The sequence below is a fragment of the Neolamprologus multifasciatus genome, chromosome 9, assembly GCF_963576455.1.
Source record: "Neolamprologus multifasciatus chromosome 9, fNeoMul1.2, whole genome shotgun sequence".
In the NCBI taxonomy this organism is placed as follows: Eukaryota; Metazoa; Chordata; class Actinopteri; order Cichliformes; family Cichlidae; genus Neolamprologus; species Neolamprologus multifasciatus.
The window spans coordinates 20,300,829-20,328,788 of record NC_140447.1 but is presented as its reverse complement, the minus strand read 5'-3'; the positions used below and the strand labels follow the sequence as shown (position 1 = coordinate 20,328,788).

General features: G+C 38.5%; 1 protein-coding gene and 1 long non-coding RNA gene across 2 annotated transcripts; one reads left to right on the top strand and one right to left on the bottom strand.

Annotated features, from left to right (window-relative positions):
• Positions 1-30: 30 nt before the first annotated feature.
• LOC146511493 (uncharacterized) lies at positions 31-23,297 on the top strand. Its single transcript, XR_014876060.1, has 5 exons — positions 31-324; positions 969-1,040; positions 2,846-2,904; positions 3,566-15,812; positions 15,912-23,297. It is a non-coding gene; the product is annotated as an uncharacterized LOC146511493 (long non-coding RNA).
• On the bottom strand, positions 17,691-26,266 carry en2a (engrailed homeobox 2a). Its single transcript, XM_085172600.1, has 2 exons — positions 24,163-26,266; positions 17,691-22,355 (listed from the first exon to the last, which is right to left on the bottom strand). Exons 1-2 carry the CDS (start codon positions 24,647-24,649, stop codon positions 22,036-22,038), a joined length of 807 nt encoding a protein of 268 aa, XP_085028726.1. The 5' UTR covers positions 24,650-26,266; the 3' UTR covers positions 17,691-22,035.
• Positions 26,267-27,960: the final 1,694 nt, after the last annotated feature.

Genomic DNA, 27,960 nt, shown 5'->3' with positions numbered 1-27,960 from the left:
TGGCCACTCGCGCTGTCGCTCTCGATCTGTTATTGCCGCTTCCCGCGCCATTCGGCGTGCACGCGCATGCAGGACCAGGCACGTAACCGTTTGGAGACTGTCTGGAGTCTGTCTGAAATAGATAAAATTGAAAATGGACTTTTAGATATCTGTGTTCATTTACAAGGAAGCCGCGTGTTGGAAAATGGGATCTTTGCTCTCCTCCTCGAGCGCCTTCGCCCACCAGTCGCCACGCTCTGGCAAAAATGTAGATTTTTTTTCTAGATAAACGTTGTGAAAGTTTTTTCTTCTGCAGTCTATCAGGAGACAGCTCTTTATGCACAGGTAGGTACGGCAAGCGTCAGAGTGAGAGTTGCCCGGTGTACTGCAGCATTACACAGCTGGTTTTTATTTTATTTTTTATTTTATTTATTTTTTAAATTCATTTTAAACCTGTTTATTTGTGAATGTTAGCTATGTGTTTTTGACTTAAAAAAAAATAAATAAAAAATAGAAAACAGTTAAATTGCAGACCTTAAAATCTAAGGCAGCTTGTTTTACGTAGCAGACTGTAAAAAATAATAAAATAACGCACATTGTGATATTTTTATTTACTTGTGTTAATTCGACTAGCAGTAGCTTCTTTTGTTGTGGGGGCTTCACCTCATTCACTACTTCAGGAAGACGCGCAGGTGATGCACCTTTGCTGACGTGAGGTTGTTGATTAACCCCATGCGCGCTTTAGCTACCTGTTAGTCAGCAGACACCTGAAGGCAAATGCTGCCTTCGGTGGACTCTTCTATTCTCAGTTTAACCCTTTCAGCTACACTGACAAAAAAAAGACCACATTTTTGATTACAATGCATTTCTTTTGCAAGTAGACGCACATTTACGGATTCTAAATTCGTATATGTGACTACAGGGTAGTGGAAAATGAACACTGTATGAATTCTTTTTCTTCTTTTCCTATCTTTGCTTGTGCTCTGCAGGGAATCACCCTTCAGCCCTGGAGTTCAAGAGGAGTGCACCATCCAGAAGGCAGCCTACAAGAGCACAGAAAGGTTTGTTGCTGTGCGCATTAGGCTAAGATAGAGATTTTTGAACTGACTTATAGTGTGGGCTGATGTTATGCAGGATGTTATTAGCTTTGTAAATTAACTGAAAATAGTCTTCAAAACATGATATTAATATTTGAATTCTAAAAGTTTTCAGAATTTGTCCTGAACTTCTCCCTTTTGTAGCTTCAAAGTATAATAAAACACTTACTGTGGATAAAAAAATACATCTAGAAATCTATACTATATTCAAAATGCACACATATTTTAATAAATGTAATAAATCTGGCTACAGCATTGCACCAAACTGAAATCCCTACGTGTGCTTTTAAACATCTTTTGTAGCCCAGCCTGGATGAATTTGGTTTGACCACCGAAAGATGTTTTTGTCAAACAGTTTCTTATCCTAAAACACAAGACTTTACAGAAAACAGAGAAATATTGGTAAGGCTTTAACAACACGATCAAAGTAATCTGTGTGCCACTGTGGCTGTGTACCTGATGTGCTGCTGCCACAGACTAGTCTAGACACTTTTCCTCCTTCACTGCAGTTGTCTGCAGACAGTGCAGTCATATGACTTGGGGAGAATTCCTCCCTCCTTTCAGTGTCTGCTCTTTTAGGGCAAGATGGCTGCTAAAGTATTGTTGCAACCCATGACGTATATATATGAATCAACGTAAAGGAGGAAAACGGTGGCAAAAATGGTCACACGTCTTATTATAAATGACACCAACATAGAAAGGGTAATGAATATCAGCTCTTTTCACTGATTTTTTTCAAACTTACATTTATTGTAATCGTCAGCTCAGTTATTTCTTTGGTCGATTATTGATTGCTACTAGTTAGCATCCTTGGATCAGTGCAACCCAGTAAATGGAAAGTTGCAATGTTTTTGTGCAGTTCTTGACTATCTGAGAGCTTTCCTCCCCACTTCTTTCTCTTCTGCTGCATGCCGGTCTTTTATAGGGGCGCTTGGTAGCCATTTTGTCTTATTCATCACTGCATAAGGCTTGCAGGGTATTCCAAAATTTGTTGTGCAACTACTCAGCATTTCTGAGCATTTGGCCCTGCACCTTCAGAAGGCTGTGGTCTCAACAGGAATACGCAGTACAAAATGCAGTCGTGCTCCAGTGTTGTTGAAAATGAAATTTGAGAGTGTGAATGTTTATATTTTTGTGTTCATAAAAAATCCAGCGAGTCTTAGACAAATAGTGGCACTAAAAAGTAACCTAACATAGGAGAAAGCATTACTTGGAATAATGATGTAGTCTGTAAGATTATACTTTAGTTTTTATGATTTGTAATTTTTTATTTTAAAGCTTTTGTTGCTTTAGACATGAATGAGTCTTGTATTAACAGCCAGTGTGTTCATACCACAGGTAGTCCTGTAAAGTGGGATGCACGATAACAGAAGAAAAAAAAAAGTTTACAATGTCTTTGGGAGATGCATTGCTTCACCTGAAGTGGATATTGATTTATAACAGTGGTATTACGCTATTGAAAAATAGTAGCAGCGGTCTTAATGCTTTACAGAATCCCCTTTAAAGAGAGGGAGGCAGGCAGTATTAACTTTGACTTGTAAAAGTGCTTCAAGCTTTCCTCTGACATTACGAGTTATTTCCACTGCTTAAGTCTGTGATGTTTATCTGTTTGCCATATCAGTGACCAGCCTGGACAGATCTCTTCATTAACACCTACTTAGTGCATACTCTTCTGATGTCTGACGGCTTCTTTAGTCTCATCCTTTTCAGGTGTTTTTGTGAGCTTGTTGATCATGTAGCCACATATAAAACATGCAGTATTTTTGCAGGCCTGTCCCTAACCTGAACCAGTGTCTGACAAAAAATGATTGGAAATGCAATTAGAAAGGTAAGAAATGCGCACAAAGCAGTCTTATATTTCTTTTTGATACCTTTTTTTTTTTAAAAAAGTGATTTATCTACAGTAGCACAATAGCACAGAATAGCGAGCTATTTTGGGGGGTGTATGCTACACAGAATAATACGTTACTGATTCATTTTCAGATTTTTTTTGTTCTTTTTTTTTGTAATGCAGTTTTAGTGAAATGTCTTACTTATTATTTGTAACTGTGACCACAATATTAATTAAACGAGTATTTATTTAATCACTACTACCTCCAATCAAACAGTAAATTAAAGCGATGCATCGCTTAAAGCTAACTTCAAATAAAATCATTCCTAAATTATGTATCTGTAATTGTGTCAGCTACCATAAAGTGAATAACGATTGCAGCTTAAGTGTTTCCGCACAATTACGATTTGTTTTTAAACTGTTTCAGCCACACTTACCGTCTAGCCAATATGGCATTTATGTGTGGTGACTTTTTAGCCGCAGACTTAGTTGGAATAGTTTGAAGAAAGCTGTGATAAACAAGAAAAAAACAAAGTGTTTAATTTAATCCTTGGCATTTCAGTTTTCTGCTGTGTTCTGTGTGGTGCAAAAGAACGTGAGCGTTGACTAAGACACACAGTTGTCCTGTAATGCTTTTTTTTTTCTTTCATTTTCACAGGAGAGCCCTGGTTTCTTGAAGTCTGTCATGCCTTCATATGTTTGACCCTGAAGTGTACCCGCCCAAATGGTAAGATCTGTGTTGACCTGTTCATTAGAGCACATTTGGGCACGTTTAAAGTTGAGAAAAGCAATTCAAGGAATGCTTTAAGGTGCTGCAGTGAGTGAATGCGATTGCCTGAGGGAAATATCAGTCCGCTGCACACCAGCATTTCCAGAGCTTGAGCTCCTGCCTGCAATGCCAGTTCTGCATGATATGATGGTGAGAATTGGCTAATCAAATCCACTGCTGTCATTCACTATTTTTTTTATTTTATTTTTTTACCAACACACATTTTTGATCTCTTCATAATATAATCATAGATATGGATCTTATAAGTTATACTTGAGGCTTTGACTGGAAAATGCTGATGCAAGAGGCGCTCTGAATCTTCATCCTGTTTTTCTATTGGATGATTGTCTCCACCCACAAGTGCAGTCACGAGGTCTAGCATCATGATGATGTCTGGGAAAAACAGGCTTTTCGTGGGTTATTTCTGTGCACATACAAACTAAAATCTGAGCCTGTTTCAAAGCATTGCTCTGTACAGCAGCAGCACCTGCCATTGTCTCCTGTAAATGGTGGGATGTTTAACTCACCAGGCTTTTGCTACGTAATGACGCAGTTTCCTTTGACAATGGTGTGGCATTTTTTTTCTTTTTAAATCAAGGTTTTCTCTGTATTTAAGATGTCTCCTGGCAGTCTGCCAAAGCATGGATCCATTTCCCTTTTCTCCTCTAACAGCTGCACAGCTGTGACCCTCAGCCGGTCTTAGCCATTGATATCGCAAAGCCATCAACGTCCATCTTAGGTTTAGGCACTGACAAAAGAGAAGAACTGTAATGTAGCCCGTAGAAAAGGAAATCTGAGCTCTCGGCATAAATCCTAACAGAAAACGGCACAACTTGTATGAACTAAAACTTTCCAGTCAAAGAGATTTATGGGTATATGTGAAACGTACTTTTAGCGTAGTAATAGTAGTATTTTAGTTTGTCTTTTAAAGTTTTAATTTTTGTTCAGTGAAGCGTGTTTTTTCTTATTGCTGTAATGCTTTCTTTTTTCATTTTCTAATGTTTAAATTGACTTTCAAATGTTTTTGATGCCACGTTTAAGATGATTTACTGAAAATGCTCATCACCTCAGATTTAAATCAAAAGTATTAAGCGCCAGCGTAATATATTCTAATAACGTACTATTAAAAGTTTAACATGAAATACATGCTTTAAAATATAACGTGCAATACACATATTTTGTTATTTGTTATTTATTGAAGTCTATCAGACTTAAATGACGATCACTAACTCACGCCATGTAAATGATTATTCGAGAGAAGATTCTGAAGCAATAACTGTTTGTTTGATTTTTGATTTTAAATTTTATTTGCTCTGTAAATTGTCGAAAAGTTATAGGCATTCGGCGATAATAAAAACGCGCATTAAAATAATACATTTACACGATTAATAAAATGTTTTTTTTCAGCGTGTTGTGCATCTTAAACCTTTTATATTTTTTTTGTAATAAAATTTTAGCAGCATTAACGGTTTGATAGCAGATTTATTTCTGATTTGTACGATTATTACGCATTGTTCGTATTTATTGAAGTTATTTTTAATCATTTATTTAAACACAGTTCGTTTTTATTTTATTGAGCAGAGTGTATAAATCTCCAAAATGTAATGAGTGTAATAAAATATTGTTTGTATATTATAGAATAGCATAGAAAAGTTATGCTTATTGACGCTAAATTATATTAGAGCGATATAGTGCTGTATTTTTGTGTGTGTTAGATTTCAGTCAGGCTCTTATAAGTGATGCATCTTTTTAATGAAGTTGTATGAGCTAATGACTGCACTGGAAAGTAAAGTCCACCCATTGCAATGTTTATTTTAAATGTACTGTATAAAAGGATGTAGAACTGCTAGTTTGTCTTACGAAACTATTTAGTTAACCTTTACCCACCCACTGAATACTTGTTTTCCTCCACTTATGTAAAGCCACACTGTATTCTGATGCCATGTAACACAACAGTGGCTGTCAGTAACATTAAGCTGGGTCTGTGCTTTGTTGCCATTAAAATAGAGAGAGGAAAAGGGACTTTGGATTTATGCACGTATTTAGGTGTTATGAGGCCAGGAGGCAGGTCAGAATTACCAAACCTATAGATTAATGTCAGACCTGTTAGATTTTGTTATAAAAATAATTAAATGAATTTTAAAAAATGTATGAGCCACACTAAACCATATTAAGTTCAGCTTATGCATGCAGGTGGTTTAGATAGTTTCCACTTGAAATTATGATTACTAAAACTAAATTATTTCAGCTGAAATCCTGATTGCGTCGAACACTTATTAATATTTATTATTGGTTCATTTGACTGCAGATGCTTTTGTTAATAAGCCTAAATTGTTTTCACCGTTTTGATCCAATGTTACTCTTCAAAATGTTTCTTTAAGTGTTTCCATTAAACCTTAATAACAGAACAATAAAAAGCTGTTTATCTGGTGAATTTTTCTGTCGTTTTGAGCCAAAATAACATTTTTGAAGTATTGAATTGATCTTAGGTCAACAGTTGGATCTTGGCTTGGAGATAACAGACCTTTTTTTTTTTTTTTTTTAAATTTCTTTTATTTTAAATCACTAAAGAATCACAGTCGGCACACACTCACTGAGGCTGTAAATGTAATCTGCAGCCACAACATCATATCACATGAATATTAGTTCTTCATTAGCAGAAGGCTGCCTGCCTGAAATTCCACATTGACTTTAATGTAAATGTCACGGTTATTTCTGAGAGTTGTGAAGGTAAGTAAATAACCTCTTTTCATTGACTGGAGTGTGTTTGCTTGCATTTGTTACAACTAGCTGTGATCCAGCCAGTCTTAAGATGTGCACACGCAGCATGTCTGTTCCCACTCAGCTGCGTTGCACTGACAGCTTCAGCAGTACTTCCTGGTTTCATTTGATTGCAAAACCACCACTGACTTTTAAATGGAGTGTGCTCATCTACAACACCCTCATAAACGATACAAACAAGGTCATAATGCCTGGTGATCACTGTTTGATTGCACTGCAAGGCTGTGTGCTTGCTTATAGTGAGCAACAGCCTCAACAAGTACTTACCTTCTGGGAGGAAACTTTTGGGTTGAGGTGAACTTCTGCTTGTGTAACTCTTTCTCTGAGATGTCAACACATAGGATATTACAGTGGACAACGGCTTTGAAAATGACCTTAGTTATACAGTTTGTTTGTGTCAAAAGACATGTATGCTTTTACAGTAGTGTTTAACATATTGCACAATGCTTTTTGGAGGTTTTATTGTTCGTAACAGTATTCGGCTTTCTAATGAAGGTTTGAACGTGTAGTAAATGGTATACCAGTGCAGTAGTCACTATATAAAGCTTGACTTGTATCATTATTAAAGGACAGATTTTTGTAATTAGGAAGACAAAACACATTCTTATTGTGACGAGTTATTAGATATTGTTTTGTGCATATTTTAATCAAGACATCTTCTAAAATTGATAGCTGCTTGGTTGATCAACTACTATCACCACGAGTGAGTATAAACATTTGGTAAGATAATATGGCAGTTCAAGAGCCCTCCTTGCCTCTGTGTAATATAGTACACATTGCCATCGTCTACAAATTTTGGTTATTTTAACAAAAGACATACTTGGGATGAAGTGTAACTTGTTGCATTAACTTTATATTCACAAAAATGAAGATGTAAGAATAAATCTGCAAAATACTTTTATAGTGAAAAGTCAGAAACGTCATTTGTGGACTAGCCAGTAGTTTGGTGCAAATAGTATGTAGAGCAGATCGGTGTGTATGTTACTGCTTTATATTTTTGTCATTTGTTTCATATCTTACAAAAACTGCTTCGTTAACATACTAAAGCATTAAAATTTCACCACTGCGGTGGCTTTGGTAAAAGTTTCCCTCAAAGCTGGATTTCTGAGACTTGAGGGTGCACTTGCATTTTTCCCTAATTGGGTCTTATTTTAACACACCTGGAATACCTGCTTTCATTCTGCCATTTGACCTTTTGTGAATTAAGATGGCAAGACAGAGTTAGAGCTCATCAACCCTGCGGTACATCATACTGAGGGAAGGCTGCACCATGACTAATTAGTAAATCTCACTTCTCTCTAAGGTGAAAAACTGATTTCCTTTGCAGAGTGTGGGGGTTGATGAGTAAATACCCACCTGCACTAAGTTGCAGTAACCTAATAAGTCTCCCTGGACTTTGAAAGTGAATATTTCATATTTCACTTATCTCCAACAGCTTTTCTGCATGTCTCATATCTGACTCCCAAACCTTAAAAGATGGGTAAGACTGCACCCACAGACTGCAGGATCTCTCTGTCACACAATGGCGTGGAAAGGTCAGGCCTAATGAAGTCGGGGGTTTGACCCCTAGTATTCAGTGACTTTGCATGGGCTCCCATCCCACTGCTGCAACCATGCCGGTTAATCCCTTTTTGATCCTAATTGATAGGCATTAACATGATCCTTATCCAGGAGCTGTGTTTTGTCTTCCACAGCCCTTCTCTCTGGGTGTCAGTGACACAAAGTGTGAAAGCGTTAAACCAAATGTGAAATTGATATTTTTCATGTTTGTGTGCTTAAACTCAGGCTGGGTTTTATGAACACTCATGCAGAAGTCCTCAGTGTTCAATGTTTTGCCCTTTGAGACTCTTAACAGGACTTAGCATATAACCTCTGGAATCCGACTGTGATGTGAATGGTACCAGCCCATTTCCAGTTTGTTTTCCTTTGAGTCCTTTTATCTTCATTGCTAGGTGATTGCTTCCTTTAACTATTTACTAATTACCCTCTTTAAAATGTTTGCACAGTCTTTAAGTCAGGGTACATGTCACTTTTATGAAAGCACAGACGCTGCAAGACTTCAGAAATGCAGGCGGCATCAGTTCTTCAGGGTTTCTTTTGACTTTGATTTTGTTAGTCTAGTATTATATAAGATTCGTTTTTTTAAATTCCAGCTGTCAATTTCCAACTCTAAAAATACTCAACTTTAAATATTAGAACTCTCGCTACGCACTAATCATTTACGTTACTTATTTTAGTTTGACTATTCACAATAGCAATCAGAAGTCATCACACACATTTGTAAATTAGAAAAACGCCTTTACTAAACACTTGATGTACATTTGAGTAATTGCTCATTACATTACATATTTTCCAAAGGTGTGTCCTTTTAATTTCCTTGCATCTACAAACTAGCGGCACATAAATCTGTTGTGTTACACGATGTTTTACAAGTGACATTAAAGGGGTATTTTATTTGTATTTGTTTGTAAAACTACCGAGTAAAGCAAATAAAGTTAGTAGAGTAAAGTTTTCTTTGGGCTCAGCAGTATTTGAGTTTTCTGCAAAAGTTTTGCTTATGTTAATTTTTAATGTGTATGAGAATTTTCTTTCAAATGCATTGAAACCTTGTGCTGTCATAAAAACACTGATTTAAAAAGTTATGTTCTGACTGCTGTGCGCTTTGAATTAGTCACCTTTATATTAGATTTACACGTAGATGTATTGGTGAACATTTTCCCACAGCACCAACATCACAATTGTTCCCCTAAAAACTGCATTATGCTTTTAACCTATGGTTTCTAATGTGAAAAACTTATTGTAGGAACCTTTTTCTCCCACTGTGCATTGCATGAACTTTACTTAAATGCACTTTAAAAAAATTGTAGAGACATTTCATCCTTAAAAAAAAAAAAGATCCACCAAAAAACAAAAATCTGTTTTTAAATGTTCTATTTCTTTCCTAATATTAAGATTTAGTTCCTTCTTTAAACTTGGTAAACCTCATCTGTCTGCAAAACCAAAAGAAGGCTTCAGGTTTTTTGGACAACCATATGTTAAATATTTATTTATTTTGAACACTACACTCAAATCTGCACAATTAAGAAGCATGTCTCGCCATTTCGCTACTGTGCTCAGCAGTGTGCATCAACCCACTTTAGCTGTAAAATGCCAGGTGTCATGTTGGTTCTTGTTGGTTTCACACAGCGACTCAAGTCCCTCCCTGGAATGCATTTCTCATGTCTCCATAGGATTGAGTGCTATTTCAGCTTGTTTGTTGCAGTCAATAATGAGTACTCTGTAAGGCCTGATGACATAATTTTAGGGATTGCTAAAGGAAAAAACTCATTATGGAGCTAAGACGGTACAGACTGGGACGACGCACATGTACTCCACATGACTGGCACCACCTGCCCCTCTATATGTTACACTCGCTTCTCTTATCCCACTGAGCTAGTGTCTGCCAGTTATGTGCAACCCCCAGCAGACACCCATGCAGTGACTCAGTGGTGGGTTGGGCTTTACTGTGTTGCTGTTATAGGTAAACAAGTTTGTAGATGATTTGGTGGATTGAAAGGTCAGTCAACGACAGCAACAGGAAGTGTACTCTCCTTAGTGAGATAGAAAGATTAGAGAGTCAGTGCACTGTAGAGAGTTTTTCTCATGTTTGTAGTCTAAAGAAGCTTTGTTTTCTTGCATTTTGTCTGACATATTTTTTTCTAAGATGGTAGAAATTTTCAGCAAGTGTGTGACTATTTGCTGTGCAGTATGAAGAGTTTGCTTAGTTCTGGTTGTAGCTGTTTTCTTTCTACTTATTTTTTTCTCCTAGTTGGAAAAATAATGGGGAGGTAGTTCATGTACAGTAAAATGAACAGTGCAGTAACCAGCTCTAACATTTATGACAGTGTTGCACTGGTTCAGGACATGCAAATAATAATTATCTGTAATTGTCATGCTGTGTGGATGGTAATTGGCTAACAGCTATATCGTGCATGCGATTGGTGCACATTTAATGTAAATTTTAAAGTTTCCTTGATTGAGAGGTATTTACGGTATAGCAGTAATTGTCATCCTGGAGCATGCAAACCTTAAAAAAACCTGACAGATTCCACATTTTGACTGTAGCTGTCCTGTAATTTGATATTCTTGTCTATAACTGCCTTTATTAATAATTGCAAAGCCAAAAAGTACTTCTTGAGAAAACAAAAAGCAAAGAAAATCAACCACGAATTTGTGCATGTGCATTTGGGTTTGCCTGTGTTATAGAGGTTTGACTTTCAGCTTGAAGAAAGCGACATCATTACACTTTTACAGCATTGGCAATTGAGTGACTGAGCCATATTTATACATGTCAAATTCTGGTCTAAATGCACATCAATGCAGTCTGTCTTTAGCATTTTAGAGCAGTTATACCTGTATGTATCAGAGTGACATGTCTGAAGTTTAAAACTTTGGAGTGTTTATTAAAAATAAAACAAACTCTTATTTTGATATCTTATTTTACTCTGGAGCTTTACACATCACAGCGCCTCACCACCTTCGTTTATTCTCTTCATATTGTTTCGATATGAACAGCTTTTTCTAGAAATGACACAGATGAAAATATCATCTTGCAGGATGTTGCTGCATCACAGCGGGGATAAGAGGAGCTTGTTGTCATGTGTGGAGTTGGTCTTTTAAGACATTGAAGTCGACGGTAATTTCCACTCCTCTCTGGATTTAGCTGTCAGAATTCCTACCAGCAGAATTCCATTTGCATTCAGTTCATTTTTATGAATTAGCTGGTGTATTTATAGCCTCTGACCATTTTCGACAGCTTAGATGTGGATCACTTAGTGTGCAGCCATATTTTTTTAATTATTTGGTTGTGTTCACGCACATTTTACTTATTTGTATGATGTTTAAAACATAAAACTAGAGTGGGATTTAGGTTGAGTTCCTAAAAGAAAACAAGAAGAGTGAAGCATGTGAAGAAAAGATAGAAAAGGTTGGAAAATAATCTTTGTATAAAACTTGCACTATGTAAGACCAGCCATATATTTGCAGAATGTCTCTAAAATTAAAAGAAAACTGAAAAGAAACACTTCTTCAGGTTCATTGGATATTAAATCATCATTTTCTCCCGGCACTAGCATTATTTGATATTTCCTACATCCCTTTTATTCATATTTAAACTTTTGGTGACTTAAACCTTAAATAAAAGCATTCAATTAAAACACAATGCTAAGCTCTTGTTATGTGAAGATGGAGTTTAAAGAGGCAGCAATGCTAAATAATCAAAGTGCGGATCGATGGGCAGTATTTGATTGGAGAGCCTTTTAGCAGCTTTGGGCCTAAACAAGTTATCTAATGTAATGACTAATGTTTGAAGTTGGGTTTCATGCTGTGCTTTTTCCACATTGCAGTTGCATTTTTATTTTAAAAAATAAATCAGTTTTCTTAACATAGCTGTTAGTCCCAAGTGGGGAGACTGCTCAATCTAACTTTACTTCTCAATGCTGCACATTGTCCTTTCTCCTGACAGAAGCATTCAAGATCAAGGGCAGCATCACCTTTGCCACTAATGAGGTTGTTTATTCCCCCAAATATCCTTGTGGACTTAAACTGAGAGGGAAAACGGGCCATGCATAGCAGAGCACATAATTAGCATTAGCAAAACAGAGCTCCAAAAGTCCCATTTTATAGAATAGGTGACAGCAGGATCCCATATTTCTTACCTAAATTGCCTGTATGTTTACACTTCGGACAAAAGTGTATTTAATTGTAATAGGTCATAATCTTTGAAAAAAAAAAAGAGTTTCAGAACTTCCCGTTGCTTTATTTTAGAGTCAACATTTTTAGGACTTTAATTAGAGAAATTAATTTCATGTCAGATTTTCCCAAATTTACAAAGATTTCTCAGTAATAAACAATGTTTTTTCAATGGTGACTATCCATATAAGATATTACTGTGCTCTTTACTTGGACTCTGTAATAAATAACACTATAACAATGTGCTAACTGCTAGTCAGTAGCATTTCTCTTCTCTTTCGAGGCAACTTGAGCTGCAAATAGGCCAAATCATCTTTGACATCAGCTGCATCAATGTTTTTTTTTGCTTTGTTTGAATCATGGGCATTCAAAAGTCATGACATGCAAAATAGAAACTCATCTGATGAAGAGGACTAAGTACTAAAAACAAACTACTAGGGATAGGACAGACAGCACACGGTGCCTGTGGTTGCAAATCAATTAGCAATCAACCTAATGTGTTGAAAATCCTTTTGAATTCCCAATACATTGGCTTTTTTCGTGCAGTGGTGCCTGACGTACTCTGCCCTGAATTATTTATCTTAATTTCTATTGACTATATTGTATTACCAGTTCAGAACTGTCTTATATTTTAATGGTTTTAATCTAATTTCCATTACGAATAAGTTTAACCTGATCAAGAGCCTTTGGCGTTGTATATGTTCCAATAATAGTGATGATGATATATGTGTGGCACTTTTCTCTAGCTGGTGCACAGGCAGAATACCATTTCCAGGCCTCTACTCAGAGCCCATGTACACTGCTTTATTTGCTGATGTAGATTGGGTTCCAATCTCTGCGTAAATGTGAGGCTTTACTGTATGTTTGCTTATCTGTCCAGCCATCCCATCTATTCAAACAGCTTTCCTTTTATTTAAAGCTGTGTGCTGGCTGGGCTTTTTATCCCTAGGACTTTTTCTGTTATTTTGGGACCAGATGGCGAGGGGCACGGAAGCGCCTCTTTTGTCTGGGTGCTTCTTTTGAAAAGAGGTTGTCGTTCCCTAATGTAATCAGCAGCACCGGAAGGGTCCATTTTGGGCCGTGAAAGAAGACAATTGGGTCTGGACACCTCTAGCTTACAGAAATGTAGAGTTCATCTCTCGACCCTGCCCCCTTTGACCAAGGCCCTGGCATGAAGGACGCTGATCTTTGATCAGTGGAGGGTGGAGGTGCTGATCCGACCTCATGAGGGCCAAAGGGCACCCCCCTCCACCCCCTTGCCCTGTTTACCCTGTACTTGGCTACTGCTGACACCTCCTTCCGGAAGAAGCCAGGGGGTAGAGGGTTGGGTTGGGCATGGTGCGGGGGTGTACCATGACCTGTCTAGACACAGTTGTTGTTTGTTGCCCTGGTGTTGCCAAGGGGGACACAGTGAACTTTGACCTCAACTGTAGTTGGTTAGGAGCTACTTTGGTCATCCAAGAAAGACATTTTTTTTTCTTTTTAATTTCAGGGTTGGAGGTGGGGAAATGAGGCGGGGTATGGATGTGACCTACATAATGCGCAATCTGCTTTCAGAAACCACAGGCATGAATTTGTTGGCAAAACTGGTTTTATTTTTTTATTTATTTAATTATTTGCTAGTTATATTGTATGGTAATTTCAGTTGGGTTACAAAATGGAAGACTTGTATTGTGATTTTGCTGTTTACTGGATGCACTTTTGGATGTTTTCTTCATCATACACAGTAAGTAATCTTAATTTCATTTACAAATGTGATATTCAGTCATTAAATTGGAGGTAAAACCAATAGAAATATTAATATATTAATTAAACTCTTACTTACAAAAACTGACTACTAACATAAGCTGTTTTTGTGTGAAGCACCAGTCTTTAGGCCCTTTATTTATTTTAATTTATTGGAAAGCACTTTGGTTTTAAATGTTTTATATAAATTCAGTTTAGTTACTTGCTTACTTTTAACAAATGCTGAGTAGCACTTGTCTGTCCGAGCGGCTTTAATGCCTTCTTGTTGAGCGAGAGACAGATTTTCTGTGTGGTTACACATTGTTATGCTCGTATGTTGCTCAACCTTTTTCACATTTTTAATTTTATTTTTCAGTTGCTCAAATTAATATCCAGCACAGTGTTTCTCTTTATCTCTGCTTACTCAGAGCTTATGCATAGATAATTCCTTGGAAAAGATTTAAACGTAATCTGGAAACCAAAGAAGACAAACACTGAAAAGTAGTAATGAAGAGTTTGAATTTTAAAAATCACAAATCAGATTTTGTCTAGAATTTTTATGCCAATATGCACAAATGTCTAGATTTTTTTTTCTTTGTTCCTTTTAAAAAAAAAAAAAAAAAACAAAACAAACTATTTTAATAGGCTTAGAAAAAAAAAATTAGCACCATTATTCCTTAATGGGAATCTTTCGCCACAGACACAGTGAAATGTTTCTTTTATTATTTACCACATGTCACTCTTTATCCTATGCCTACAGTCGCTGATTTTGGCCTGAACCAGAACATAGCCTAATGTGTGAACTGGCTTTGATGTTGAGGCTGTTTCTCAGGAGTGGGTGTAGCGATTCCACCATCATGGCCGCCACTTCCAACCCCGCCCTCTCGCCTGCCACTCAGGAACAGTTAAAATGGCAGCACGCAGCAAAATGAGTGAGAGGGAGAAAGAGGGAAACGCCCACTACTGTGAGCTAAGGCACAGTCGACTGAGCTGTAGCTCGCCTCGTATGCCAGCTCAAAGCGAGATCATTATTTTTTTGGTGTTTTCAGTCGTCTGAGTACAATGTGAATCCGAAAATGTCTAGACGAGAACACGCTGCTGAATTCACTGAATAGTTAGCAAATTTTGTCACAGATTCATCCGCCATCTGTATTTTACTGTAACGCTCTGTTTTGAGCAACAGTTTGTGAGAAATTTTACTCAAAACAATCATATATTCTTCTTTATGAGCTGATTTCAAAACTTGTAATAGGGCTAATATGATTAGCGAACCCTTCGTATGCAATATTTTATTAGACGTTACACTTACTACACTGTAATTGAACATGAACATGCTCTTTGGCGTGCTGCCATTCTTCATGTTTTTGGTTACAGGTTTATACAACTGCTTATGGGCTCTGTGTGATTATCACAGGATTTTCTGCTGTGTACTATCTAAAGATGTTAAAAAACAAAAAAACCCTAAAATATTCATATTTTACTCATAATATGTATTTGTTTTTACTGCACGCATTGGCCACTGCATCATTTGTATTCTGAAGTGATACAGTACAGTATTTCAGCGACCATATTCATTTTTAATGTTGACAGAACAAAGTAGTGCGATCAGTGATTTTTGAAACCCTTTGCTCTTAAACAGCTCTGTGAATGTGCTTATTATGTCATCTAACTAATACCAATTAAAGGCTGTACGCTACACCAACCCAGTGCTGTTTCAATGAGCTTGAGACCCTTTTAAAATGGCTCACAGAGCATAGATGGATATAACCAATCTCAGTAAACTGGTTGAAATTAAGCATTATACCCAATCATTTTAAACCTTTGCAGGACTGGCAGCTTCTTCTTAACAGCTCTATTGCAAGGCACTCTACATCCAAACTGCAGTGTGGAAAATTTAAAGGTAAATGTCCAAATTTTTATTTTTAGCTCTTCCTACTTTTGCTGAATGACAGTTTATTATGATCCTCTTGGTGTGAATGTGTTTATTTCCTTTCCACAGTGCAGGGAGCTAGCTGGTGTACTAGGAGGAAGATGTCATGCTAAGGATGGGTTTTGGTGATGATGTTGCTACTGTTGATGCAGCATCGAGCTCTCACTTTGTGCCTCTGTCAGCTATGATCCGTAACCACAAAGTGAGTGACAGGCCAGTCCCTGGGGAAAGCAAGGGGGCCTGAGGTGAGTCAGATGTATCCTTGACCCTGTCTGGCTGTGTGTCAGCGAGCAACACAAACTCTGTAAAAAAAAAAAGAAAAAGAAAAAAAAAAGGCCAAAACTGGCATGACTGTACATTGTACATCTTTATTTAGTATGTAGAAGAAGAATGTAGGAGAAACAGAACCAACCTGAGTTTTTCTGTTAAGTGGATCAGTTTTTTTGTTGTTGCTAGACTCATTTTGAAATTATAATGAAGCGCACATTACAAATTGATACCTTTGATACCTTTGTGTGCATTTCTGTTCCACCAGAGTGCTGATGTTTTAATCTTGGCTTTGTGATGTTGTTACAGACCTGTTTTAGACAAACTCAGCACAAATTTTGTATACACTGTTTACTCCAGTGCATTACATATGGTTTAAATAACACGCTCATGCAAGGAAACATAAATCTGTTCATTACTGAGGGTAAATTTTACTCAGGTTTGAAGTTGCAAAGTGGTATATTCACTCAAATTAGCTTTTTGATTTTTTTTCACTTAAAATAACTGAAGCTGATGATTGAGAAAATCTTTATTAATATAGCTGTTGTACAGGATATGTGGTCAAATGGTAGAAAAATGTTCCACTGTTAATCAGCTGCAGCACTAGGTGTTGCAATACTTAAAGATGGTTTAACGTTTGTACACGATGCACTCAAAATGAGGGGTCTGGAAAATGTTATCCACATCTCAGGATTTCTTATTAGAGCAAATACCTGATCAGTTTGAGAAGGTGTCCAATTGAGAAGAAATTTTTGAATTTATTGAATTGCGATAAAATATCTGTTTTATTTCTGGCCTTTTTTTTGTTATATTCATGTACTGACAAATTTAAAAATATATGGATTTTAGACTGTTAATCAGATAAAACTGTTAATCTGATGATAATGTTTGGGGATTTTGTGTATCTAATGTCTGAACAATAAATGATCAATGCAAAATTTAAAGAATATAATGATGATTAGTGAGAATAATTTTTGTAGTTGCTGCTTTTAAGTGTAAATGCACATTCAGAAATTGATATCTGCAGATGTTCCAAAAGAAAACATTGTGTTTTGTTCCATGCAACATATTTGCTTCCACTTGCCAAAAAAGATGACCCATAAGACATATTAGGAAATTATTTTAAAAGTTGGTGGTTTTTTTTTGAGTTCTAAAGTGCTATTGTAATATTTTGTAGCAGCAATCAAAGACAAGAGTTTATCCAAAGCCGTAGTCAGTGTTACACCAGACGCATTCTGCAAAAGACATGATTCAACTTCAGGTGCAACTGCAAGAAATGATGTAAATATGTTAAATTAAATGTAAGATAACTATGACCGTAATATTAAATAACTTTTTATTAATAAACATTTCCTATTCTGTAATTGCTTCTCTTATTTTGTTCCTATATTTCTTTTACCATCTTTTTGTTAAAAATATATGACACATCCATGAATCCACCAGTATAGAGAACAAGCTGTGCAACTCATGCTGCGTTAAAAACAACTTTGTGAAATTTGAACGCAGCATAAAATTTGGTCTCGCTGAGCAGAAAACATTACTTTAGGAAACAAATATGGTAGCTACATGGGAAAAGGTGCATTGATGATTTTTCTTTTTCCTGAATTTCTTCAAGTGAACAAAAAGAATCTTTGCTTAAAAGTCTTGCATCTTCTTTTTTTTCAAGGGTCACTCAAACACGGTGTGTGAAATGAGAGTTGCCTGGGTGTGACTTCTCCAGAAAGCATCCGCTTGCTATTGTCTGCCTAGTCAACTTCTGCAGGCCCCAGCACCCTGACTTCCATACATGAGAGATCAAGGGTTACCAAGGTGCTTTTGAGAAAGAAGGGCTCAGTGTGAGAGGGGACAAACCAGTCCACAAAATACTCATTTCCTTTGCATGTTAGGTGCCCTAGTGGGGATTCAGCCGGGGTCACTGACACAGTTTTTCTTTTTTCCATCGTTGTTCTTAATGAAAACTGTTGCTTGCCTTTTCACTGCCTTTTCACTGCTATCTGCTGCCCTGTACAGTATGTGGCTCGATAATACGGTGAGTTTGTCCAAAAGAAAGTTTGTTCAGACTCTGACTGTTTATCCGGTGCCAGACAGAGGCACCTCATGTAGAAAAGGTAAAAGTAGTTCTGTCCACCTCTCATTCTTGCCAAAAAAGTTCAGCCACTGAGCCACAGCATTAACTTGTATTCTAACAAGATTAAAATATATTCGTCCTGGGGATTAGCATAGTTAGGTGTCCTTTTGCCTCTTTTTTTTCCTGCACTGGTGCGGTGACAGTGGGCTTTGATCTGTGTTGCGAGGCAAGAGTCCTGGCTTGGACCTAGCCATTCGAGTGCCAAGTGTGAAATTGGCCTGATGTCATCCCCATTCTTCACCTTTTACATCTTTCACCACTTTAATTATGTTTCCGCCACAAAGCCCAGGCACCTCTGAGCAGATTCCACTCTGGCCGTAGGAAGCATTTAGAAACTGTGGGTAAATGACACAGTAGGGGAGGGGGAGGATGGTGGGAGAGGTCATAGCAGGATGGGGCCCTTTTGTGTGTAGAGGTAGACATTGATACTTTCCTGATGTATCCTGCACCCACTTCCATTTTTTACAACATGAGAACTCTCTAAAATTGTCTGCAGTACTGAATAAAATTGCTTTTATCCCAGGCATTTTTAAGAGTTTCTGCAGAGATTTTTATCTCTGTGTTACCTCTCCAGCTTTACACGGTCATATATGGTATTTTGGCAGCAATGCAAGACTTTTCTGAACCGCGAGGAGCCTCAAAAAAGGACCGCTGGTGGTCATTTGACCACCTGAATCTCTACTTCCCAATACGAGACAAATTATTCTCAGATAAAACCTTTTGTTCCAGGAAAGAAATGCCCATGCAGCCTAACAGCTTTAGCTTTTGTTCATGCACTGGTGTCCCTATCTGAACTTCAGGGGAGCTTCTTTGCCTGTGAATATTTTGATGAAGCTTCCTATTGATGCGCTGAATGAAGGATCAAAACAACAGGGCTGCGTGCGCATGTGAGGAGGAACAGAATTGAATGGAGTATTTGGATGTGTGTGTGTATGTGTGCCATGCAAGAATAAAATAAACCAAGTGATACTGAGATATGTGTGCATTGTGTGTGTGTGTGTGTATGTGTGTGTGTGTGTATGAGACAGAGTATGAGTTGGCGAGTGAAAAAGCTGTGTGTGGAGAATGGGTTACTGAGGAGCGGGAGGGGGAAACCAGCCACCTGCAGCCATGACAGGCTTTGACCTTCATTGCTCTCTCTCTCACTCTCTCTCTCCCCCTCTTGCACTCACCCCTCCCTCCCCTACCCTCTCTCGCTCTCTCCCTTCGACTCCAATTTCTTCCTTGTGATAGAAGCACAGGCTCTTTTCAGAAGCAACGAGGAACACTGACCGTCTCAAAGACAGTGCTGGGTGCAGCCCTATTTGCTCTAATGCTAGTCACTGGCCGTTAGACATGGCGTTCAAAGACTAGTGGTGCAAGTATGGAAATGCAGATAAGGCATTGTTGAGGAAACATGCCTGGGAATTGTTCAAGGCTTTCCCTTGCATAATGTTTGAAGCTTTTGCAAATGTTTTAATCTCAAAACCCATGATTCTGATTTTCAGCGACGATTCTGAACATAAACAAGTGTGTGTTTGCATGGAAAGGACTGCTGTGCTGTGCAAATGAATAATGTCTGTAATTTTCTTTAAAAAGAACAAATGCTGTGTTTTAGTTTGTAAATTATTTGTTTTTTCTTCAAGTTATGATGTGTGCACACTATCAGGAGAGACTGAAGGTCCCGTTTGCTGTTCTATCAAGGCCTCGGCTAATGCTTATGGGTTTTAGAGCATCATACAGAGTTCAGAAACATGTTTGTGTATAATCTTCAAGGTTTATTTACTCTTCTTCTGCAGTTTTCAGGTGGCAGTTAATTACACAATTAATACATGATACAAATTATGTACATTTATACCAAAGAATACTTCCAACATAAAATAAAAAATAGCATTGTATTCTACAACTCTGTGTTGTAATTTTATTTAAACATGTTCATATATAGATAGATATACGCTGATGAGTAAATTCATAATGTCGTACCAGCAGTTTTTCATAAAGGCATTAAACTTGAGTAGTCTGCATTTGAAGTAATACTGCTTCTCTGATTCGGCACAGTTCTGTTTCATAAAAAGTTCACACTTGAACTTTAAGGCAAAGTGTGTTTTCTGTTTGGTGGATTTTAATTCACACACACTTTTTGCAGATACACAACAAAAAGACTTTGAAAGGCAAATAATCCACAATTTGGTATGGATACAGTCTGAAACTTAGCTCGATCATACTTTCGTTGATAAAGACCAAAGTTTTATAAACACAGTTATTTGCCCAAGTACAACAAATTGCAGCTTTCATGCAAAAGGCCCCATAAACAATTTTTCATTCACAAAAAAAACCCAAAAAACAAAAGAAAAAGAAAAATAAAACAAAAAGAAGTTATTGCAAGATAAACAAGCAGTGTAAACACCTCAGATATCTACTCTAAAGCAACACTGGTCATTGGATAGATTTTTTTTGTCAATATAATCTATATAAATACACATATGAAGTCCTTTCAACAACGATAAGAGATTTCCAACATTTGTAATACAGTCACTGACGGATTTGCCTTCTTTTTATGATATATGGATATGTAATAAAAATGTATATAGAGAAAGATTTAACAAGAACATCCAATAACCTGCATTTCTAGAAGATACTCGTGAGAGTGCGCAAAAATGGGCATCATCATTGTCTTTATGCTACAGAGTTGTTTCTGTGACGTAATAGGCAGCATTATAGCCTTCGCTTAGCTACAAAAAATGATTCGTATTGCTATTTAAAACTATAATAGCTGCACTGATGCATTGGTATAACGAATGGAATACGCACATAATATTTGTTTAAAGGCTATGAGATGACCACAAACATAAGCAAGGCCTAAATTAGCATTTTAGTTAAGTGGTGTGTTAGAGAGAAAAAAAATCCCTACCTCTCCCGGTCACTTGTAAGAAACTGTGAATTTAAAAAAAAAAAAAGTATCAAAATTCAGAGTCTGCCCGATTAGTTTTGCAGCTGACACGCAACACCTTCTTCTGCCTATTTTACATCAAACACAATCAACCCTCCCTCCCCCAAAAAACCCAACAAGCATGGAAGATAAAAACCGCGTTAGCATTTATTTAAATTCACAGTAGCCTGGATGCAGCAGAAAAATACTCTTTGGACTTAAAGTTTGCTCACTTCACTGACAAATCCAAACGTCAGGTGCCAGTTAGTAAAATGTGAAACGATGACAATCATGGGTAGCAGTAATCCTATACGGTATATAAAAATGAAGGGAGTAAGCGTTTGCACCTCAGGGGGGGTTGTTGGGGTTGAGCTTGGGCTGGGCTGGGTTGGGGGACAACAAACAATGAAAACATACCTTTATACAACATCTTTTATAGACGTGATATTGCAGAAATATCTCTCTTTTTTTCAAACAATTTATGCTGGTATACTCTATACACTGGCCCTTTATTCGGTGAAATTATTGCATTGTAGGCTTGTCTAAACCTCCCATATAACGAAAAAGCACTATAATATTCCCATAGGAACATACAGAGACCTATGGTAGCATTAAAATTCCTGTAGGGACTCGAAGTAGTAGCAATCTTATTCTTACTTTTTTTTGTGTAGTATTGTATTTTTAACGGTGCCCTGGACGCGATGTACATCTGTAGGCTACTGAGTTAGCGTGGAGTAATAGTAATAGTACTTTGTAGTATTTTTATCTGCTGTGGCATCATTAAATATTCCTGTAAGTAGAGTTTTTTTCTGTGATATCTCTATAAAAATCTATAATAGGATTACTATAGGTTCTTTTTCGTCAGGAGGCTGCTTTTACTTCTCTGGAAATCAATCGCTGTCTGATTTTTCGTCTTTCGACGTGACGGTGGAGTGATTGTACAGTCCCTGTGCCATCAGGTGCAAGGCCAGAGAGTTTTTAGCGCCGCTAGCCTTCTTGATTTTGGCCCTCTTGTTCTGAAACCAGATCTTGATCTGGGATTCGTTCAGGCCCAGTTCCTGCGCCAGGTTCTGCCGCCTCTGCTCCGTCAGATACCGATTTGTCTGAAACTCCGATTTGAGTCTTTGCAGCTGTTCTGCTGTGAAGGCCGTCCGTGGTCGCTTGTCCTCTTTGCTGGTCGTTTTCTTCTTTGGTTTCCGAGATCTTGGCCCTGTAGTGCGGGGAGTTGGGAGGTGGGGTTCACAGATACACATGTATGGGTTTGTCAGCATCCGAACACGAGAAGAATAAAAGAGAATAAAATCATAATAAAAGATACACTGCCCATTATCAGAGCTGTTTTATAAAGTTCAGAAACAATTTTGATTCATTTTTTCTTATTTATGTATTAAAATCCTCAATCAACATATGATCATTACACTGTTGTGCTAATTTGTATTCACAGTAGTGCCTACAAACCCGTGCGTAAAGCGTATTTTATAATAATCTAGATTTTATAAAGCTTATTTAACCCCCCATATAATAAGTATGAAAACAAATGGCTCTGTGTCTTACTGCTCTGGTCACCGTGCCTTTTAAAAAAAATCGCAGAATAAGTGTGAATTAACTCACAAAACATGTTTAGAAACTTGTAAAAACTGAACAGGGATGCTTGTTAAATGTTGACGAAGCAGAAACAAAACCTTCCCTTCCCCCCTCTGTTTTTATCCCTCTTCCCCGCTTACACATACTACGTATGGATACACACACACACACGCACACACTCTCTCTCTCACACACACACGCAAACTCTGGAGCAATGTGAAATTATTAGCATAAAGCATCGCTGACACAACTCAGCCACTGTTTAGCAGGTTGGCTGAAAAAAAAAACCAGGATCAATTTCAGTGAAGCTACTTTGCATTTTAGTTTTTGTGGGCCACTTGAAAAGCTCCTCAGTGGACAAACGTGAACAGAATGTGAGCAGCACACATTAGATACACATTAATTTTCCGTCTGGATGGAGGCCTGTTTTGTGGAGCCGTTGGCAGTCTGTGTTCGGTCGCCTCCTCCAAACAGCGCGGAAAACATTAATGAAACTACTTAATACGAGTCGAACCCTCATGAATCAACGTGCATGATGTGTGTGCCCATAACTCCCCCCCCCCCCCCCCCCCCCAAATAAAAACCTGCAGCTCTACAACTCGGTAGTAGTCGCCTACGCCACTCTATATGGCGTTACATAATGCATGAGAACAAGTTGTACTCCACTTTTTTTGACAGACACAGAAAAATACACGAGCTATTAACCTAGCTTGCTAGATGAGAAGCGACTTTCCACGCATTCTTGTAACTGAAGATTAGAAAGAAATACCACCAAGCTCTCTACCGGCCAGCGTGTAGCCTACAAGTCCTACTGCAGCCATCATTTGAAAGCATATTCATATTTAATTCACCTCAAACAACTTCTGCAACGCGTTTAAAGAGCAACACGTCCACGCAAAGTGCACTAAATATTCATTTGGAGTAAATTCTTTGGAAGACACGCAGCTGCTTATTTTTAATGGAAGTAGGACTCCGATATTATAATATTCATAACAACGTGAAACTGATGACTGCTTGAATGTGAGATTTTCAGACAAAAATTTAAATTTCTGTGCAATATTGCCCCCCATATATATTCAATTTCCGTATTTTTAGTATTTAAAATATTTATATATTTTTTAAGGAAAAAAAGACATAATCTCCTCTCTGTCATTTGCATTAAAATTTCCCCTCGCCAAAAGCTTTTCATGTTGTGTTTTTCCGCTCTGTAAATTCACACCCTGTTATTGTCTTCCTGTGGATATTATTCCTGCGTTAAATAATTTTTGATGGTTTTCTTTTGTGTGTGTGCAAATTCTCAGCCTGCTCTGCACAGCACGGTTCGCTTCTCTACTCTCGAGAAGTCGGTCAAGGCATTCGGGGTCAGTGTTACGGGGTATTTCAGGTTACCGAGAACTCGGTATAGAAAATTAAAAAAAAAAACGCACACCAACCTGAAGAAGGCCTATCCGAGTATCTGGTGCAGTAGACCCAGGCTGGCCACAGCATGGGCTGAGACATGGATGGGTTTGAGCTGGCTTGGGAACTGTCTGAGTCTGAGCTTAGGCACTGGTCTCCATTCTCCCCGCGGGGTTTCAGGGGCTCCTCGGCGGCTATAGCAGGCTTCTTGGTCCCGGTAACCGTGTGTGGAGTGGAGGTCCCTTCTGCTGGCACAGTGCTCCCCACCGGTTCGGTCTGAGGGGCGGTTGGGCTGTTGTGGCTCTCCCGCGACGCAAGGCTACTCTCTTCGTGGTTTGCGCCACCGTCCTTTTTCCGTCCGAAATCCGGCCGCAGGATGTTGTCGATGAAAAAATTGGTGACCCGGTGAGGGATCTGCAAGTTCCCCGGCGCCTGTAAGAGGGGAAGGATGGCTCTGTTTGATTCGTCCGCCGACTCCTGCCGCTCCACCACATCTCTGTTGCCGTGATCATTTTCTTCCATACTGATTCACTTTCCCCCGCTTTACTCTCTTTAACCCCTTTATCGCTCTCCCCGTTGCAATAAAATTCGCGAACAACTTTAGGGGAATTAGACTGCAAAAACTGCACGAGTAAAATAAATAAAAAAGAAAACTCAAATACTAGTGAGTGCCTCGGACACCATGCAAAGCCTTGCGACTGTGTCCTCTGAGAAAAGCATACTTTTTGACATATATCCCCCCAATCTCGGGTTACAACTGATCTCGCACAGCTAAAACATTTGCCATTTGCGCACCATCCAATTTAGTGTCATCCAATATCAGCGTGCTCGGTAATGCCTACACCTAAACTAAACTAAGGGTAAATAAAGAGGCTCCTAAACTGATGCTCTAATACTCTCACTCTGGAGTTTTGTTCTTATTTTCAATACGAGCCCCCCGAGTGACGTTTTCCCACCGTCCTCCCAGACACGTGCCTTGGACCAATGGGACGGCAGAAACCAGGCCACGTGACGCAGGCTCCAGAGCAGTCTACAAACGCCCATCCTCTCCTTAGTAAAAGAGAAAGAGTGCTGGACTAAAGGAGAAGAGACCTAATTTAAATCCAAGGCATGCACCCACATACTCACAATATTTCATCAGTGTTTATGAATCTGTGACTTATTTTATTCTATTTTGGGGCGCTTTGGGGTTTTCAATTTAAAAACGCCATGCATGTCGGTTTTTGTCGTGTATATTAAAACAATAGGACACTGGAGCATCGGTTGTCAAATTGAGCTGCGGGGACCCCCGGGGTTCCTTGCTTGCAGGGCAAGCAGGGATTCCCAATAACACAAGTAGCAATTTTTACTATATAGCCCATTTATACACGTATATATATATTTTTTACCCATTAACATTTTTATAACTATAAAGTTTAATTTCGACACTTTTACGCACGTCCGCAATTAAATACAGTTTCATTTTAACATAATAAGAAGTAATGATTTACTCATATGAAGGCAAATGAGACGGAATTTTAACAAAATGGTTAACTGGTCCAATGCAGACATGCGTGGGGATGCGTGATATGAAGATCTTTGAGGCGTGTTTTAAAATGCCATCTGAAAACACTACAACAATAAAATAACTACTTGTTGAGTTTATACATTACAATTTAGCTTTATTAAATGTAGTTAGAGCACTCGTAAGGTCAACTAAGGCTTGAGAACACTCCGTCCTGGCCAAGGTTAAATGCGGATAGCCTTTTTTCTGGGTGTCTACGTGCTCATATTTTCACCTAAAAGTAATGTATGTGTGTTTACTTTAAAAAATGCAACTTAATCTCCGAGCATTTATGTCCTTTATCCCTCAAATAAACAGCAGATTTTCTGTTTACTCATCACTGATGTGCAGGGTGGTCGGATGTGTCATGTTGCTTTCAGTCGCCTCATAACTGGCAACAAATTGCATCAAAACTAAAACGTGACAGCCAAAAGAGTCTTCCCTGTCTGCTTTCAAACGCACGGGGAAGTGCGCTGAGTATTTTTGATGTTCTCATGTTCGCCTGTCGTGACGCTGCGGTCGACCAAGAACTGGGTCCATATCCCTTTAAAAGAAATCAGTGATGCAAACAAACTGTTTTGTGCGCGGTGCTCGGGATACAGAGTCGCGCCAAAGACAAAACTTTGAGTAACTTTGCTGACCAGCACCAAGTTTGCGCTTCACTTCCCAGGACGCCACCGGCTCGCGAGGACGGCTCTTCTCTGCCGTTTGAACCGGAGAAGTGCATTTAAAAAAAAAAGAAAGAGAGCCAGAGTGGATCGGGGATGACCCGAGGAGCAGCAAGACTGAGACTGAGTGAGGAGTTTTTCGGCTGGCTTATTTTTATTATTAGAAAAACGCTTTGTCTTAGACACTAGGTTTTCAGGCTGGCGCCTCTTAGATTCTTCAAATTAATTCAGGACACATAACCTGTTTCCTCGTGTTAGCTAATTATTTGGGCACCACAAGCCGGCAGTTTGCTCTGATGTGATGTATTTATTTGATTTGATTTGTGCACATGCTTTGGGTTTGGGGAAACTGTGAAGGTTGGCTGAGAAGTAGAGTACAAAGCTGTTTTCATTTCTATTTGTGCAACGCAAAAATCTGTAATTTAAGGTGGTTTTGTCTATGCCCGTCTCCCCCCCCCCCCCCCCCCCCCCCCCCCCCCCCCCCCCCCCCCGGAGACATAATTTTCTTGATTATTTTTTCTCACTTGTTAAATACAGGCTTTATGAATTTATTTTTTGCAAAGCAATAGCGGTGAAGCAGCACAGCAAAATATTTTCTTGGAGTTCACACAGTGCGCGTTTCCACGGCTATGCCCAGCTCCTATTTGCAGAGATTTGCAAAGTGCACCGTGCACCATCACATGCTTCTAGCTGATTTGATTTAAAATAAAATTCTTGCTTTGTGATAATGCTGCTTCTGTTTAGTATTTTTACACCATACCTGAGCAGCACCTTCTGCTCCCGTCTAACATCTCCCCAGTCACAAAAGGGCCCAATCCAAACAGTGAAAGTTGGGAGTGAAAGATGTAATTAGACAGGCCACTCTCACGCTGCGATTGTTTCTCACTTGTGAGGGGAAGCGCAGATTAATGTTGAGCGCTAAATAAGCAGCACACAATGGATTCACAGACAGGCCGCTACCGCCTGGGCTTGGCCTCTAACCTCATAGCAAAACAGGGATGTCTGGAGGAAATGACACCATTTCAGACTGAATTATAATAGGGGCCTTTGTGCACTAAAAAATATGCACATCTAAACGAATCTAAGCCTGAAATATTATTTGTCTTTAGAGTGAAAGAGCGTCCACTAATATCACTCCATTGGCTCATATTGTTGAAGCGTTTTTAAACAAAGGACGAGATTTGTTTGAAAGTCGGATTTGGAAATAATGACTCTTTGAGCTATTTCTCAGTGCTGCTTCTGTGCGGTGCAAGGAAGTCATCTCAGCCTGCTGCAGTTTTTAGACGAAAACAAGGTTTTGACTCAAATCTGGAACACACATGCTTATTTCTTTATGCTGTACAAACCCATAATCCCGGTCATTGTGGGGGTTCTGATTCCCTATTGTCTGCCCACTTTGGACTGGCTTGTTTTGAGTATGACTGATGAAAAGACAAAAGGATCGTGCTCTGTTTTAGCTCCTAATAATCAGTTATTGCTTTGCCTGCTGAACATTTCTGTGGTGCTGGATGCTAACGAGACTTTCTGGTCGACCTTTTTCGGGTTTTTGTCAAATTATATTTTCCAGGACGGTCTGATCTGGTTTATTAGCGGTTAAAATAGTACCATACAATGCAGTTATC

Coding starts and splice junctions, on each gene's coding strand:
- en2a (XM_085172600.1), bottom strand. CDS start 24,649: ATGGAAGAAAATGATCACGGCAACAGAGATGTGGTGGAGCGGCAGGAG. Junction 22,356..24,162: donor CTCGGATAGGCCTTCTTCAG/GTTGGTGTGCGT, acceptor CCCGCACTACAG/GGCCAAGATCTCGGAAACCA.